At 39.1% G+C, this 16,143-nt stretch overlaps 1 protein-coding gene across 18 annotated transcripts in view; it reads right to left on the reverse strand.

Annotated features, from left to right (window-relative positions):
* lrrc7 (leucine rich repeat containing 7) overlaps positions 1 to 16,143 on the reverse strand; it is a 584,278-nt gene that overhangs the window by 18,405 nt on the left and 549,730 nt on the right. For 10 of the 18 annotated variants that reach the window (XM_073063123.1, XM_073063125.1, XM_073063124.1 and 7 more), the window contains 4 exons: positions 13,719 to 13,838; positions 10,009 to 10,290; positions 9,132 to 9,224; positions 8,988 to 9,047 (listed from right to left, as the gene is read on the reverse strand). In XM_073063123.1, the coding sequence (XP_072919224.1) occupies positions 8,988 to 9,047; positions 9,132 to 9,224; positions 10,009 to 10,290; positions 13,719 to 13,838 (555 nt within the window). The remainder of the gene's footprint in view (positions 1 to 8,987; positions 9,048 to 9,131; positions 9,225 to 10,008; positions 10,291 to 13,718; positions 13,839 to 16,143) is intronic. The other 8 variants (XM_073063134.1, XM_073063133.1, XM_073063136.1 and 5 more) reach the window with 3 other exon arrangements.

The following is a 16,143-nucleotide window of genomic DNA, read 5'->3' on the forward strand; positions in this document are numbered from 1 at the left end:
CCTATACTTTAGGTCCCTTCCTTTTCCATAGTTGCTCCTCCTTTTCTGTGTGTGCTCCTCTCGTTCTTCCAATGGATGTTTGTCCTTCAATAATCATTGATGTGCAATTAATGCAGCTAAATCAGCCTCTGTTTTAATGCACGCAGAGGAGGTATTTGATACAGAAGGTGCTCTGCCTGCAGCAGGGCTTCGAGCTTTGTGGATCTACATCATCCTGTGTGCCCTCTGCTATATGCGTAGTCAAAACATGCCTTGGGATTTGAGAAACATTGTCTGATGGAAGGTGAGACACATATTCACTTGTAGCAACATGACCTTCAGTGGAGCACGACTGGTTCAACCATTGTTTCACATCCTCTATGAATGCACTATTATAGCAATCAATGCTTGAAAAACATCTATTTTCTCTTTCCTGCTCGAGTTTGGGAAGTTAGGAGATTAGCATGTGATGTTGCTTAGCAATAGTTGGAGATTAGTCAAGTCCTCAAGATGAGGTTGCACTTGCAAGGTATTTTCTTTAATTTTCATAAGATTGTTAATTGACGGTATTAAACTTTTAATTTTGTTCACATTTGTTTTACATTCCTTTTGAAGACTTTCAATCCTACCGACGAAAGCTTTCAAAGTAAGTTTAATTTCTCTTTTGCCAATCCCAATTCCAGTCGTTGGTGCCAGTTCCATGCTCTGACCCAATCATGTTACTATCTCCTTATTGCGCCATTTGCAATTAACTCTTTGTTCACCCACAGGATTGGCAATATCTTATTCAATAAATGTAGTTACACCAGACCAAACAAACAGCCTTCAATTCAAAGGTTGGTAACCGGAATACTTCAGTACTTCAATAAAACAAAGCGATGAACCCTCAGGCAAACACCCACACCACAGGATCGAACAATGGTTCCCAATGAACAGGCAGCGCTGACCACTTAAAACTGTGTTCAAACCACAAATACACAGCATGAATCAACAAAAGGCCATCACTTGCCTCAAGTTGCTCTGGCTTCTCAGTGTTGTGATTCCAATTTCACCAACAGATCCAAAGGCAATCCTTTGCTGTAGACTGGTGTTCATTTGGCAAAACATTTTTTTTGTTGACAAAATCTAGTAGTTACTTTAAAACAAACCAAATCTGCTGAGAGACTAAGCCAGGAGACACTGTATGATGTGCTTTAAAATAATAACTTCCAAAGTTGAAGGTATGCTCAATCTTTCATTATAAAACCAACAAAGATGAATGCTCATGTAACAAAGAAAAACTAACAAAATTAAATTAGCGATATAATGTTCAAATTCATGAAGTAACAGAGTTAGCAGTCGAACTAACGCATTTAAGTGAAGTTAGTGGTCTAGTTTGCGTTCCAATAATATCCCGATTAGTGTAACTAAGCGATCAAACTAAATTAGCATTCTATACATATTTAAGTGTACTAATAGCGATATCAGAATTAGCGGTCAACAAAAAAATATCATTCCCAGCTGCCTCTAACTCTCAACTAGACTAAACAACAAACAAAATGACAATACATAATTTGCCTCAACCACACTCCAACCTGCGTGACAGAAAATAGGTGCCTGCAATGGACAGAAAAGCGGAGACCAACCGTTTCTTCAGATATACAAAAGAGTGAAAGAGAGGCAAGAGTGGACATCATACTACTGTGAAATGATGCTGGAGAGGTAGTAATGGGGGAATCAAAAATTTGGCAGTTGAACTGAATAAATATTTTGTGGCATCTTCACTGTGGAAGACACCAGCAAAAAGCCTGAAATTTAAGAGTATAAAGGGGCAGAAATGGGTGAAGTTGCTATTGCTAAGGAGAAGGCGCTTCTAAAGCTGAAAAGGTCTGAAGAAAGTTAAATCACCTGGACCGGATGAACTGCACTCAAGGTTCTGAAAGAGTTAGCTGAAGAGATTACAAGGGCATTAGTAGTGATCTTTCAAGAATCAACAGATTCTGGAATGGTTCCTGAAGAATGAAAAATTGCAATTATTACTCCACTTTTAAGAAGGGAGAAGAAAGGAAATTATTGGCTAGTTAGCTTGACTTCAGTGGGTAGGGAAATGTTAGAGTCTGTTATTATGGACGAGGTTTCAGGGCACTTGAAGATAAGTGATAAAATAAGCCCAAGACAGTATGGTTTAATTAAGGAGAAATTTTGCCTGACAAATCTATTGGAATTGTTTGAGAAAATAACAGGCAGTATATGTAAAAAGAGTTTATGGATATTATTTACTTGGATTTTCAGAAGGCCTTTTACAAGGTGCTGCACATGAGGCTGCTAAACAAGATGAGAACTCATAGTATTAAAGGAAAGATGCTAGCATGGATCAAAGATTGGTTAGCTGGCAGAAGGCAAAGAGTGGGAATAATTCAGGTCTTTCCTGGTTGGCTGCTGGTGAGTAATGGTATTCTGCAGGGGTTGGTGTTGGGTCTGCTACTTTTTATGTTATATGTTAGTGATCTGGATGATGGAGTTGATGGCTTTGTGACCAAGTTCGCGTATAATATAAATATAGGTGGAGGGGCAGGTAGTGTTGAGGAAGCAGAGTCTCCAGAAGGATTTGGACAGGTTGAGAGAATGGGCAAAGAAGTGGGAAGTCTACAGTCATGTACTTTATGACTTTATAAAGGAATAAAGGAGTACACTATTTTCTAAATAGGAATGTACTCAGAAATTGGTGGTTCAAATGGACTTGGGAGTCCTAATTGTGGATTCCCTAAAGGCTAATTTGCAGGTTGAGTCAGTAGTAAGGAAGGCAAAATGCATTTTTGCATTCATTCCCAGAGGACTAGAATGTAGAGGTTAAGTTGGGGCTTTAATAAGGCATTGTTTCAATCATATTTGGAGTATTGTGAGCAGGTTTGGCTTCCATATGTAAGAAATGATGTGCTGGCATTGGAGAAGATCCAGAGAAGATTTACAAGAAGGATATTGGGAATGAATGGATTAATATGAGGATTAATATATTAATATTAATATATGATTAATATAATGGATTAATATTAATATGATGGCTCTGGGCTTGTATTCATTGGAGTTTAGAAGAATGAGGGGGTGTACGGTATCATTGAAACCTACCGAATACTAAAGGCCTAAATAAAGTGGACATTTAGAGGATGTTTCCGACAGTGGGGCAGTTCTAAAACCAGAGGGCTCAGCCCTCGGAATAGAAGGACTTCCTTTTAGAATAAAGATGAGGAGGAATTTCTTTGGCCAGAGGGTGGAGAATGTGCGAAACTTATTGCTAGAGATGACTACCAAGCGATTAGGTATATTTAAAGTGAAGATTGACAGGTTCTTCATTAGTAAATGTGTCAAAGGTTACGATGAGAAGGCTGGAGGATGGGGTTGAGAGGGAAAATAAATTGGCCATGATCAAATGGTAGAGGATACTTGTGGGCCGAGTGGCCTGATTCTGTTCCCACGCATTATGGACTTATGGCCTCGAACTGTAATGGGCAGGAGCAGGAAGGAAATTGACTTGGTGATAATCATGGTGTACCAGCATCATCCCAGGCTGGACAAATGATCAGAAAAGCAAAGGGCATATAATGCAAAATAAGGATGTTAATGCTTTAGTGTCTAAAACAAGTTATATTATGTTAATGTTGATGGGTAGAAGTGTGAAACTTAATCTTGGTCACTATATCTCAACAAGCATTAAAACCTATTGGAAAATTAGCAAAAAGGGTGCATATAATTCTGGCCTGCAAGAGCAAGTTATAAACAAAGGCCCAAAGGTTAAATATATTTTCAATGAACAATAGCTGATTCAGGAGAAATATAATTCAATTCTGTAAAATAACAATACATTTTGTTAAGGGAGAAGAGAACTATTTAAGTTGAGTAAACAAGTAAAAACATTAAGCAAGTTTCCAAATCCAGACAGGGTGGTAAAATTGCACAAATTCATTGCTTTAATGAGGACCCAGAAAAAAATAGCAAATAAAGCATTTGAGGAGAAGGTGAGTGTACTGAAAATGTAAGTGGTGATATATAGGCCTTATGTCATCGATCATATGTGGGACTGAGTTAGCTGAATGAACTGCATGATCACTTACTGCTGATGATAGGAAACAGATACATTAGAATTTAGTACAGCAGTAGCTAAAGACAAGAGAATTTTTGTTCATTGTGCAGGGACAGAGAAAGTAAAAATTGGATTTCCTCCTAAAAGTCTTGATCTGCCTTGCAGGCAAAGAGACTGAAATAAATTTTAAATGCAATTTCAAAATTGCCACTTACAGCTAAGTTGAAAGATAATTGGCTTCTGACACAGCAGTAGTGAGTGAGCCTTGAAGCACTTTGCAACTATGGGTGCTTCCAGTTTCCAATTATTTTAATGACATTATTTTCAGCATTTATGTGGTGCCCTGACAATGAGGTAATTTCCAAAATGATAGTCTTAAATCTGTGTAAATCTTGAAATGACTATTGTTCTCTCAGTCCTTGATCAATAAATACCATGTTTAGTGATCCTGAATTAATAAAATCCTTCCAATTCATGCTGAGCTATGTATCTATTTTATAATGCATATATCAAGACAATCGTCATTATTCTATTGATTACCATCTCTGCAGATTACTGGCATGGAAGTTCCACAGTCTGTAAGACCATAATGAGAACCTAGGTACACAAACTTAACAACTGCTTTTTTTCTTACTTTCCAGGGTCACATTATAGGCCTCCCTTGCAAATAACAGACCCCATACAATTGCTGAAAAAAATACAGTTGCTGAGAGCTTCTGGTCTACAGGGTACCAAACACGTTAGCATACCTTGTTCAATACTGGAGTTGCCCATTTCCACTCTGTTCAATTAAGTCTGTATAATTATATAATTATGATCTATAATTTGACCGTATAATGTTGGATTCTGATGTTTTTAATCCAACAACTTCTAGAATACTGGTTATCTTTATCCAATGCATGTTTATGTGAATGTTTATCTTCCCTGCAGTTTTGCCTGCTATTCCACCCAGTTTATAATGTGTCACGTTGAGTAAAGATAGTTGGGGAAAAGTAAACCCATTTTATCATAGATCACATTCATCTACGTGTATTAAGTACATGGTGGTACAACCACCACTACTATCCCAATATAAGAATTACAAAGGCACATTAACTTCCTCACAATGATGGTACCTTCTCAATTTTGTCCACTGCTGCACTTCTCAGCTGAAGACCAGTCCAGAAGACCATAAAACATAGCAGCAGAATAAGGCCATTCAGCCCATTGAATACTCTACCATTTCACCATATCCTATTCAACCCCATACATCTGCCCTCTCACCATATCCCTTGATGTCCCAACCAATCAGGAAGCTATCAACTTACACTTTATATATACCCATGGACTTGGCCTCCACTGCAGTCTGTCAGTTCTTAACATCTGGCAGTTTTGCATTTCATTGTTGTGTGTACAAATGTTAAGTACTCATTACGCCGACACTAAACCTGTGGCATATGGGAGTCACAAAATCTGCATGCAGAAAATGTCATTTTCGAGATCTCATGTGCCCAGATATAAAGGAACCAACAATCCCATTTTTTCATCAACGCTGTCCTTGTTCATCCAAGTCATTGTGAGTTATTCACTTTGACTGCTACATGTGACATGTTTCTAAATTAGCCCACTGGGAGCTGTTAGCACACTGCATTGCCTGAACTGCCTACTCAGTTGACTATCTACTGTCGACTGTCTACTCAGCCACACTGAGCACTGTCTGCCGAGGAATGATGGCACAATGTACTGACTAAATTCAGAGCATCAGCATTCTGTAGTGTCTAAACGATGGAAAGACAGCACACTGAAACAAGAATTACTCTATCCCATTTAGTCCCTCCGATCTATTCTACCATTCAACAGTGTAGCTACAGTCCACACAAGGATAAGGAACAGAATTTGTGTTTATTGTTATAGCACATGGCTGAGTTACTAAGTGAATACTTTGCACTGATATTTACTAAGGAGAAGGATTTGGAGGATACGGAAAGCAGACTGGAGCATTCTGATGTGCCGGGACATTCTGAGATTAGGGAGCTGGGTCTCCTGAAAAGCATGAAGTTGGCTGAGTCCCCAGGACCTAATGGCATATATCCCATTATACTGAAAGAAGAAAGTGAAGAGATTGTTGGGGCTTTAACCAGGATTTTTGTGTCCACACTGGCAAGAGGCGAGCTCCCAGGGGAATGGAGAGTAGCAAATGTTGTGCCTTTGTTCAAGAAGGGAAATAAGGATAATCCAGGTAACTATAGGACAGTGAGCCTCACATCAGTGATATGGAAGCCACTGGAGAGGATACTGAAGGATAGGAATCATGTGCATTCAAAACGCCATGGCCTGCTTAGAACAGTTAGCATGGCTTTATGATTTACAATTAAGTGATTAGATCGAGGATAATCATAGTGTCATAGATACACAAAAAAAAAGTTACAGCTGATTGTGGTTGACTTCAACAGATATGTAATGAATCAGGTCTTTTACTGATCATTAGGGTTAGCTTCTGTACATTTTTCTTTCTTTGTGTCATGCTATCTGGAAGATAGTTTCAAATAGGTTCCATATCCTTGGTTACCTTCTGGTCCCTTACATTGTTTTGTTATAACCATGATGAGTCAGCTTACAGAGAGGAGGTGCAGCGGCTAACGGACTGGGGCAGAGCCAACAAGCTGTCTCTTAAAGTGAACAAAACAAAAGAGATAGTTGTTGACTTCAGGAGGGCACGGAGTGACCACTCCCCGCTGAACATCGACAGCTCCTCAGTAGAGATCGTAAAGAGCACCAAATTTCTTGGTGTTCACCTGACGGAGAATCTCACCTGGCCCCTCAACACCAGCTCCATAGCAAAGAAAACCCAGCAGCGTCTCTACTTTTTGCGAAGACTGAGGAAAGTCCATCTCCCAACCCCCATCCTCATCGCATTCTACAGGGGTTGTATTGAGAGCATCCTGAGCAGCTGCATCACTTCCTGGTTTGGAAATTGCACCATCTCAGATCACAAGACCCTGCAGTGGATAGTGAGGTCAGCTGAGAAGATCATTGGGGTCTCTTTTCCTGCCATCATGGACATTTACACTACACGCTGCATCCGCAAAGGAAACAGCATTATGAAGGACCCCACGCACCCCTCATACAATCTCTTCTCCCTCCTGCCGTCTGGGAAAAGGCTCCGAAATATTCGGGCTCTCACGACCAAACTATGTAACAGTTTCTTCCCCCAAGCTATCAGACTCCTCAATACCCGAAGCCTGGACTGACACCTTGCCCTATTGTCCTGTTTATTATTTATTGTAATGCCTGCACTGTTTTGTGTACTTTATGCAGTCCTGGGTAGGTCTGTAGTCTAGCGTAGCTTTCTCTGCGTTGTTTTTTTATTATGTAGTTCAGTCTAGTTTTTTTTGTACTGTAACACCATGGTCCTGAAAAATGTCTCATTTTTACTATGCACTGTACCAGCAGTTATGGTCGAAATGACAATAAAAGCTGACTTGACTTGACAAATCAAATATGATTTGGTTCAGCAAAAATATTCTGCATCTACTTTCCAGAGTAGATGGTTCACCTAACCACATTATAGACAATAGACAATAGGTGCAGAAGTAGACCATTCGGCCCTTCGAGCCTGCACCGCCATTTTGAGATCATGGCTGATCAATTCCTATCCATACCCGGTTCCTGCCTTGTCCCCATATCCCTTGAATCCCCTATCCATAAGATACCTATCTAGCTCCTTCTTGAAAGCATCCAGAGAATTGGCCTCCACTATCTTCCGAGGCAGTGCATTCCAGACCCCCACAAGTTTTTCCTTAACTCTGTCCTAAATGACCTACCCCTTATTCTCAAACCATGCCCTCTGGTACTGGACTCTCCTAGCATCTGGAACATATTTCCTGCCTCTATCTTGTCCAATCCCTTAATAATCTTATATGTTTCAATCAGATCCCCTCTCAATCTCCTCAGATCCCCTCTCAATCTATTTGGAGACACTTTAATAAGTTAATGGTAAAGCAATGTATGAAGGACTGCTTAATGGAATGGATTACCTAGGATATTATTTAGCTTGTAGATATTTTTATAGGATAATAGTTTTGATAGATTTGTCTAGTTTTGAAACAAGCACATTGTGTTTCAGGTGTGGCTTTTACGTCTTAATGTGTTACAACTGTAAGATAACTCTTAGTGTTTATAGAAGATGGCAACAGAAAGAAAGTTTGTTCATTTTTGCATCAATCTTTGCAGAGACCATTCCACCTGCAGCACAATAATTTCTGCCTATTCCCCTTACCATTTTATAATGGCAAGGAAACCTTTTTCAATAAGAAAGGATAAAAAGAAATAATAATGAATGCCCAACATGGAAGTGGTTTCTTATGGGAGATGGACCTTGTGACAAAGTAAAGAATTGATGCTCTAGGTAGCATAAGAATGCATAACTTTTCAGTGTACTTGAAGGATATAATTTACACTAAGATGAAGAGATGAAAAGATCAAAGTGTGACTAAGTTAATTTCTTTGCAGGAGGAATGAGGAGCTGGGGTGGAGAGAACTCGGGAGTTTATGATGCCAGGAAGATGAGCCATAAGTAGAATAAGAATGCTAACTACCACAGAAATGTTAACTTGTGAACATTTGCAATTAACACACAGCTCCACTATATAGTACATTCTGACTAGATTCTATGATTATATTATTTTAATGCTAATATTAACCCATTTAAAATAAATTTCCTATCAAATTAAAATGATGAACTAATGATATTATCTGGTTTCATGGAGCAAGTTGTGATCTATGCATGGATGGCAAGATGTTAAAAAAATGAATCGGACTAAAGCACCTAATTGATGATTTTTTTTGGTGTTTTGAAATTATGGCTGGATTATTCTAAAAAATAATTAATGTAAAAAACATATTTCCCAGTTTGTGGAGTATTAAAAGCATGCTGTTTATTGTTAATGAAGTACCAGCTTTGCTGACTTACACCATTTCCCTTTACCATCTGTAGCTGACTTCTGCTCATCCTTTGATAGCTGGCATCAACCTATGGAGGGTAGGGCAATGTTACTGTAGCCTATAAATTATCAGGGAAAATGCAATTGCATTTGATTGTTTTCTTTCAGATTACCATATCAGATGGCTTGAATGGATTCCCTTGTCCACTTATTCCTCCACTTATGCTGAAGCCAAGACCAGGGTTCTTCTCTATTCTTACACAAAACTGAGTTAAAAAGTGAAAATAAAAACATGGTTGTTAGTGTAAATACAGCAACAAAGACAATTTTGGAACAATATGGCAATATCAATATGCTTTAATTTATCATAGGAGAAATTCCGAACATTTGTAATGCGTCAATCGTAAGTCTATAGTCCAAAATGGAATTGAGCAATTCTGATCATAAAGGTTCCAGATTTGATTTCGTTTCAGACATTCAACAGATGAAGCACCATCTATATTCTTGATAGGACAGAATAGTTTGAACTTGAAGTTTCTGTGGACTCTAAATATAATTTCCTTGTGCATCCACCCAAAACCAATTCCCTCTACTCACTTAATCCTGTTCCACAGGATATGAAATTCAATGTATGATATTTGTACTCTGCATTAATTTGCATACCTTGAATTTGGTCCAAAACACTTTAAGCATTTATGGTGAAATATCATTCATGGTTACTGATTTTCCTCCGATATCAGGGGCAACCTTTTGATTTGAGCCTAGATATTTATCAATATTGCCATCATATCAGTTGCTGTTTTTGCCTGACATGCATTCACTTTATGAGTGGAAAGCTTACCAGCAATTAACAACAGAATATATATTCATTATCCTCCTTCGGGTTTGGTAATAAGATAGTTGTAGTACCCTATTGCTATCATGACCAAGTCATCATACTAACAAACTGACATGATAGTGAATTTATTGACTAAATGTACAGGAGTTTTATTTACAACTTTATGTTTAACTTTTCTTCACTTAAACTTAAATACACGATAGCCACTTTACCTGCTCCTGGTAACTTTCTGTACTCTTCTGTGGCTTAACGCTCGTTAGACATCTGCTGGGTTGAGCTGCTCGTGCATTGGGAACGTTCTGCGTTGATGAAATGGCAATCTGCAAAGGCTTCTGATATTGCTGAAGCGTTACCTTCGACACAGCTCCTTCATACTGTTGTTCCCTGGATCGATGCTGTAGGCTTTGTGGTGAAGTCCCTAATGCACTTTGCCCTTGATGAGGGTGGCTACCTGCCTGTGGGTAATTCAGCCCATTAGGCAAAGATTCAGGAAGCTGTAAAGGACAATCATTACAACTTACACAGACAGATAAAAGAAAAAAAAGGACACAGGAGACCTAAGTGACGACAACACCAATACCTAGAAATCAGTCTAAAGTGTATATATACAAATTTTGAATATAGCATGGATTATACTGTTTAGTTAAGATGATGTCTTAGCTTCTACAGTTGTATGGGAGATAATTTAAATAGTTTTGAAATGATAATTTTTTTGGAAAAAAATAGATTTATCAGAAGAAGCAACATGCCTTTATATTTAACTAACCTGCTACTGAAATGCATAATGTTACTAAAAGGATATACAATGAGCGTAGTAAGATTTAATTTTGATAGCAGTGATAGAACAGGAAGCCAAGGGTATATAGCAGAATATTCAGTTCATTTAAAAGTAGTAAAATTATAAACTGCCAAAGGAAAACTTTTGTATGAGGAAGTGAAATACATTTAGTAAAATATATTGTGATCTTTCTCATTTGAACTTGGGATGCAACACAAGGGGTTTCTGAGTACTTGGATGAGGAATAACGTAATCAGTGAGGTGAAATGGGAACTCAGTTGGAATCAAAATGAGGCACTAAGTCTGAACAATGGGAAATGAGATAACTAGAGATAATCCTGGAGTGGGGCAGGCAGGCAGCAGATGCAGTCCAAGGCATGAAAATGGAATTAGACTAGTTACAAACTAGTGACTGCAATAACATTTCTGTGACTCAAAATGTCAGCAGGAACACTTCTGGTGGGAGAGGGATCATTTCTGGGGCTAAGCATGTGTATTGTAAGAAGTCAAAAATATTTTAGATGTGTTTCAAACTCTTTGTCTGTGAAATTATTTTGCATTACTTTAAAATTTTTAATGTATTGATTTATTTTAAAGAATATCATTTCACGGTTTCCTTGAGCACATTCATTAATAAAATCCTGGCTTTCCTATGCTTTATTGTTGTCAGTCCTAGCAGCTTGGTATTGTCCAGCAAGTGTGTACTTGCTCTGATGCACACACACCTTGGTCTGAAATGTCGACTGGTACTTATTTCCATAGATACTGCCTGAACTGCTGAGTTCCTCCAGCATTTTGTATGTTTTGCCTTCATTATCTATAATTCAATCTAGAAACTTGAGAATATTCTATGGCATCTCAGAAATGTTGTAACTGTGACAACCATCAACTCAGGAAACATATCTGATTGTGGTGATAATAGATGGGTCTCCCTGTCTCCCTGCTCTCTACCAGGGCTCTTCTCAATCTGCTCCTTTCAGTGGATAAAGAGCTGGTGGTTGAATCACAACACGCTAATGATCCTCACTGCGTTCAAGATGGGAAACATGCAGGAAGCAGCACATTTTCTGGTTACACTACAGCTTTTCTGACTGCGGTACACCCTTCTCAAATGTATCTCAATCTTATATTTGCTTTATGATGAGATAATAATAACCATTGGTTCCACAGCACCAAGAGCCAATCTCAATGATGACGAGTGTCAAACAAGACACCCATCTTTGCCCCATCAAATTAAGCTGAATCTCATCTCCACAAAGTTCCTGTGGGAGTGGAGCTAATCTTCATTGCTATTTATCTAGGGCAATTTATATTCCCACAAACATCAAGGTCACTTAAGTAAGGTAACTACATTTCAGTTTTTTTAGAATATATGTGCATGAGCACACATTTGGAAGCCAAGCTCCAAATTATCATTAACTTGTTAATGAAATGTCAATAACAGTAAGAAAAAGGTGGAGTACTAATCACTTTCTTCTGTGCAAAAATAATAATAAAGTTTGAAAATAAGAATTTCTTCACATCTTGGGGGTTATCCCTAAGTGAAGGCAGAATCGATGATGTAAATCAGCATCTTTTTCCCTATACCAGTACAGCTATTGCATAATTGAGAAAGATGTCCGTGAAGACGTCATTCATCTGTCCTTGGCCTGGGATGCTTTCTGGCCTGGGATGTTTTCTGGCCTGGGATGTTTTCTGGCCTGGGATGTTTTCTGGCCTGGCTGCCTTATGGGGATTGACTCTCTGCAGAGTCCTTCTCACACTTACTGCTTACAAACAGTGGCTGCTCACCTGGGAGAGGGGTAGCTTTCGTGGCCAGCGTTGTGTTGCATGTCTCGAAGCATGCGTAAAAATTGTTTGGAGCATCAGGGAGGGAGGTGTCACTGGTACAACTGACACAGTTTTTCCCTGAATTGTCTGTAGTGCCTTCGATGCCCAGCCACATATGCCACAGATTGTCATCAGACAGGTGTTTCTGATTTTCTTGTGTGTAGGTGGCATTTCTCCTCTAGATGTCTAAGAAGAGGTTTTTCCTGGCTGTCATGGGAGCTGTTCTGTCAGCAGATTTGAAGGGAGCACCCCAGGCTTTTAGCAGGGAGAACATCTCTGCATTCAGGCAGAGCAGGCCACATGAGTTTCATGCCCAGTACCAGATTCCCAAAATAGACACTGAGGACATGGTCAAAGCCTTCTCAAGTATGTGTCACAGCCCTAGTGAGTCCTAGGAATCCTTGTTCCACAACCACTCTAAGTGGAGGAGGAGCATTTATGATAGCATGGAGGACTTCAAGGCTATCTGTAAATTGGAACACACAGAACCCACCTGTCTCACCTATGGAAGAGTCTGAGGTCTCATGTTTGCCTCTTTATCTTAGAACCACAGGGAATTAGACAAATGAGAAAAACAAATTAGCAGGTCTATGAAAAACCTGGGTAATGGGACTAATAAGACTAGTAGCCAGAATGGGGATTCTATCAGCCAAATAGCCTCTCTTGGCATAACAGTACTATTAACATTGTTCTTTCAAGACTGAATAATAAATGAATCTAAATTAATCCTTTAATTCGATAGAACTATCACAACCAACTCCTAATCTGTAATCGCCCTTGACCACTGACCCCTACCCTACCCTCAACCACAGGCTGCACATGTCACAATCTGTACATTGAACATCGATCACTTCCTGAACACTGAATTCCTTCCTGTCCATTCATTGCAAGAAACAGTCTTCTCACTCCATCTAGAGCCAGGCTGATTAACTCCTAATTGGAGGAATGCCACTTTCTACGGGAAGTGGACAAGTGATTGTTCAATAGGATTCAAATGAAAATTGGCAGTAAAAGATTTCCAGGCCGACATCAAAAATCCAAGTGTGAAATTATTTAGCCTTGCTTACTGAAATTGGCCATAAAGGCATTCAAAAGCATGCTGATATAATTAGATCATACTGTATATTCAGAAAAAAAACACACAGAACAAGTACATCAAGTGTGTTAAACTCACCATGTATTTTAAACCATAATGACACAATGAAACTGAATACACCGTCAGAAAAACAAAGGAAATTCAAGGGACAAGAATGAAATCACAACAGATAAGACATAAACTGTCAATAAATCAAATCCACCTTTGAATGGTCTAACCTTTTTTATCATGTTTTCTGGTGGCACATCCCGTCTTCCCAATGCATATGAATTCCACTGACTAGTTGGAGATATATCTTCCAGTTCACTGTCATGAACATTGCCCTGTTGTGATGGTGCCTGAAGACAAAAAAAAAGTTAAACAGGTTGCTGCTTGGTTGCCGCACATTTAACCAACACCATTGATAACTTTGGTTATCACAAAGAGTAAAGGTCCCAGAACAGGTCCCTGAGGCACACCACTGGTCACCGGGCTCCATGCAGAATATGACCCATCTACAATCACTCTTTGCCTTCTGTTGGCAAGCCAGTTCTGGATCCACAAAGCAATGTCCCCTTGGATTCCATGCCTCCTTACTTTCTCAATAAGCCTTGCATAGGGTACCTTATCAAATGCCTTGCTGAAATTCATATTCACTACATCTACTGCTCTTCCTTCATCAATGTCTTTAGTCACATCCTCAAAAAATACAATCAGGCTCGTAAGGCATGACCTGCCCTTGACAAAGCCATGCTGACTATTCCTAATCATATTATACCTCTCCAAATGTTCATAAATCCTGCCTCTCAGGATCTTCTCCATCAACTTAACAACCACTGAGGTAAGACTCACTGGTCTATAATTTCCTGGGCTATCCCTGCTCCCTTTCTTTAATAAAGGAACAACATCTGCAACCCCCGCTATTTCCTCTGGTTCCATCCACACTTTCCCACTGTCACACTTAAGAGGTCCTATTCTTTCATGTCTTATCCTCTTGCTCTTCACATACTTGTAGAATGCCTTGGGGTTTTCCTTAATCCTGTCCACCAAGGTCTTCTCATGGCCCCTTCTGGCTCTCCTAATTTCCTTCTTAAGCTCCTTCCTAGTAGCCTTATAATCTTCCAGATCTCTATCATTACCTAGTTTTTTTGAACCTTTCATAAGCTTTTCTTTTCTTCTTGACTAGATTTATTACAGCTTTTGTACACCACAGTTCCTGTACCCTACCATAACTTCCCTGTCTCAATGGAACGTACCTATGCAGAACTCCACACAAATATCCCCTGAAACATTTGCCACATTTCTTCTGTACTTTTCCCTGAGAACATCTGTTTCCAATTTAAGCTTCCAATTTCCTGCCTGATAGCCTCATAATTCCCCTTACTCCAATCAAACGCTTTTCTAACTTGTCTGTTCCTATCTCTCTCCAATGCTACTGTAAAGAAGATACAAACAGAATTATGATCATTATCTCCAAAATGCTCTCCCACTGAGAGGTCTGACACCTGATCAAGTTCATTTTCCAATACCAAATCAAGTACAGTCTTTCCTGTTGTAGGCTTATCTACATATTGCGTCATGAAACCTTCCTGCACACACCTAACAAACTCCATCCCATCTAAACCCTTTGCTCTAGGGGCAAAATTGAAATGATTTCACTACTTCAATAAATTAGGTGCTATAAAAAATTTGAACATGTTGATGATCATTTTGAATATTACAAGGAAAATGAAGATTTGGTGGATGCAATTATCAATAACATTATATTATCTAAACTAGGTGTCTGTGCTCATTTTATTCATTTACAGTCAATTGAAAGAAAGCAGTAGCATATACTGGACGAATTCCTCTTTTGATAGCTATTAGGAACTAATGAACAGTCTTACAGTACTGTAGCAGTATTGGTAGTGTTCTAATGTGTTCTATGTTTCATTTAAATACATAATCCGTTATTCAGTTAAGTGATAGCTTCCTTTTTTAATATAATTTTTTAACTATTTCCATGAAACTTTGGCTAAGTGGGGCAGCTGCTTGAATGGGCCAAAATATATTGGTCCCAATGTGTCCCAGTTAATGAGAATCCACTGTATAGTAATTTTCCAAGTTTAAATAATAACTGGTTGATGAATAAACTCTTAGGCTTCTAGCTAGGCACAAATATCAATTATAACTGATGCTTCGATGACAAACTCTGCCATCTTCATCAGGGATGATGCCTGGGCATGTCCAGTCTGGTGGTTTTCTAATCTCATAGTCCATCCCTCCTGACTGGTTAGCCCTCATCCAATCAGGTTTCGCTCTCCCACCTTGTTTACAATCAAATTCCAGTTCTTACTTAGAGCAAGACCTTGGTCTTTGTTAAAATTCTTTCCCTCTAGTCTATTTCAATGGCTTCCTTCATCAGGTGGTCCCAAAAACCACTAGCATGGCAGAGTTGTTTTGTGCCATTGAAGTCAATTATGGATGCACTGTTCTGCTACCACTGATTTCTCTGGGTAACCCAAACGGATGCATCTCCTGTATTCCTTGATGCGGGTTTCCAACGTGGGACGACCTGGCCAGTATACACTGCTCTGCATTCACAGGGAATCCTGTTGTCCTGAGTCCTAGGTCATTCTTAACCGGCATAAGATTCCTTACAGGTATGTGGATGGTATTAATCTG

The sequence above is a fragment of the Hemitrygon akajei genome, chromosome 12, assembly GCF_048418815.1.
Source record: "Hemitrygon akajei chromosome 12, sHemAka1.3, whole genome shotgun sequence".
Lineage (NCBI taxonomy): Eukaryota > Metazoa > Chordata > Chondrichthyes > Myliobatiformes > Dasyatidae > Hemitrygon > Hemitrygon akajei.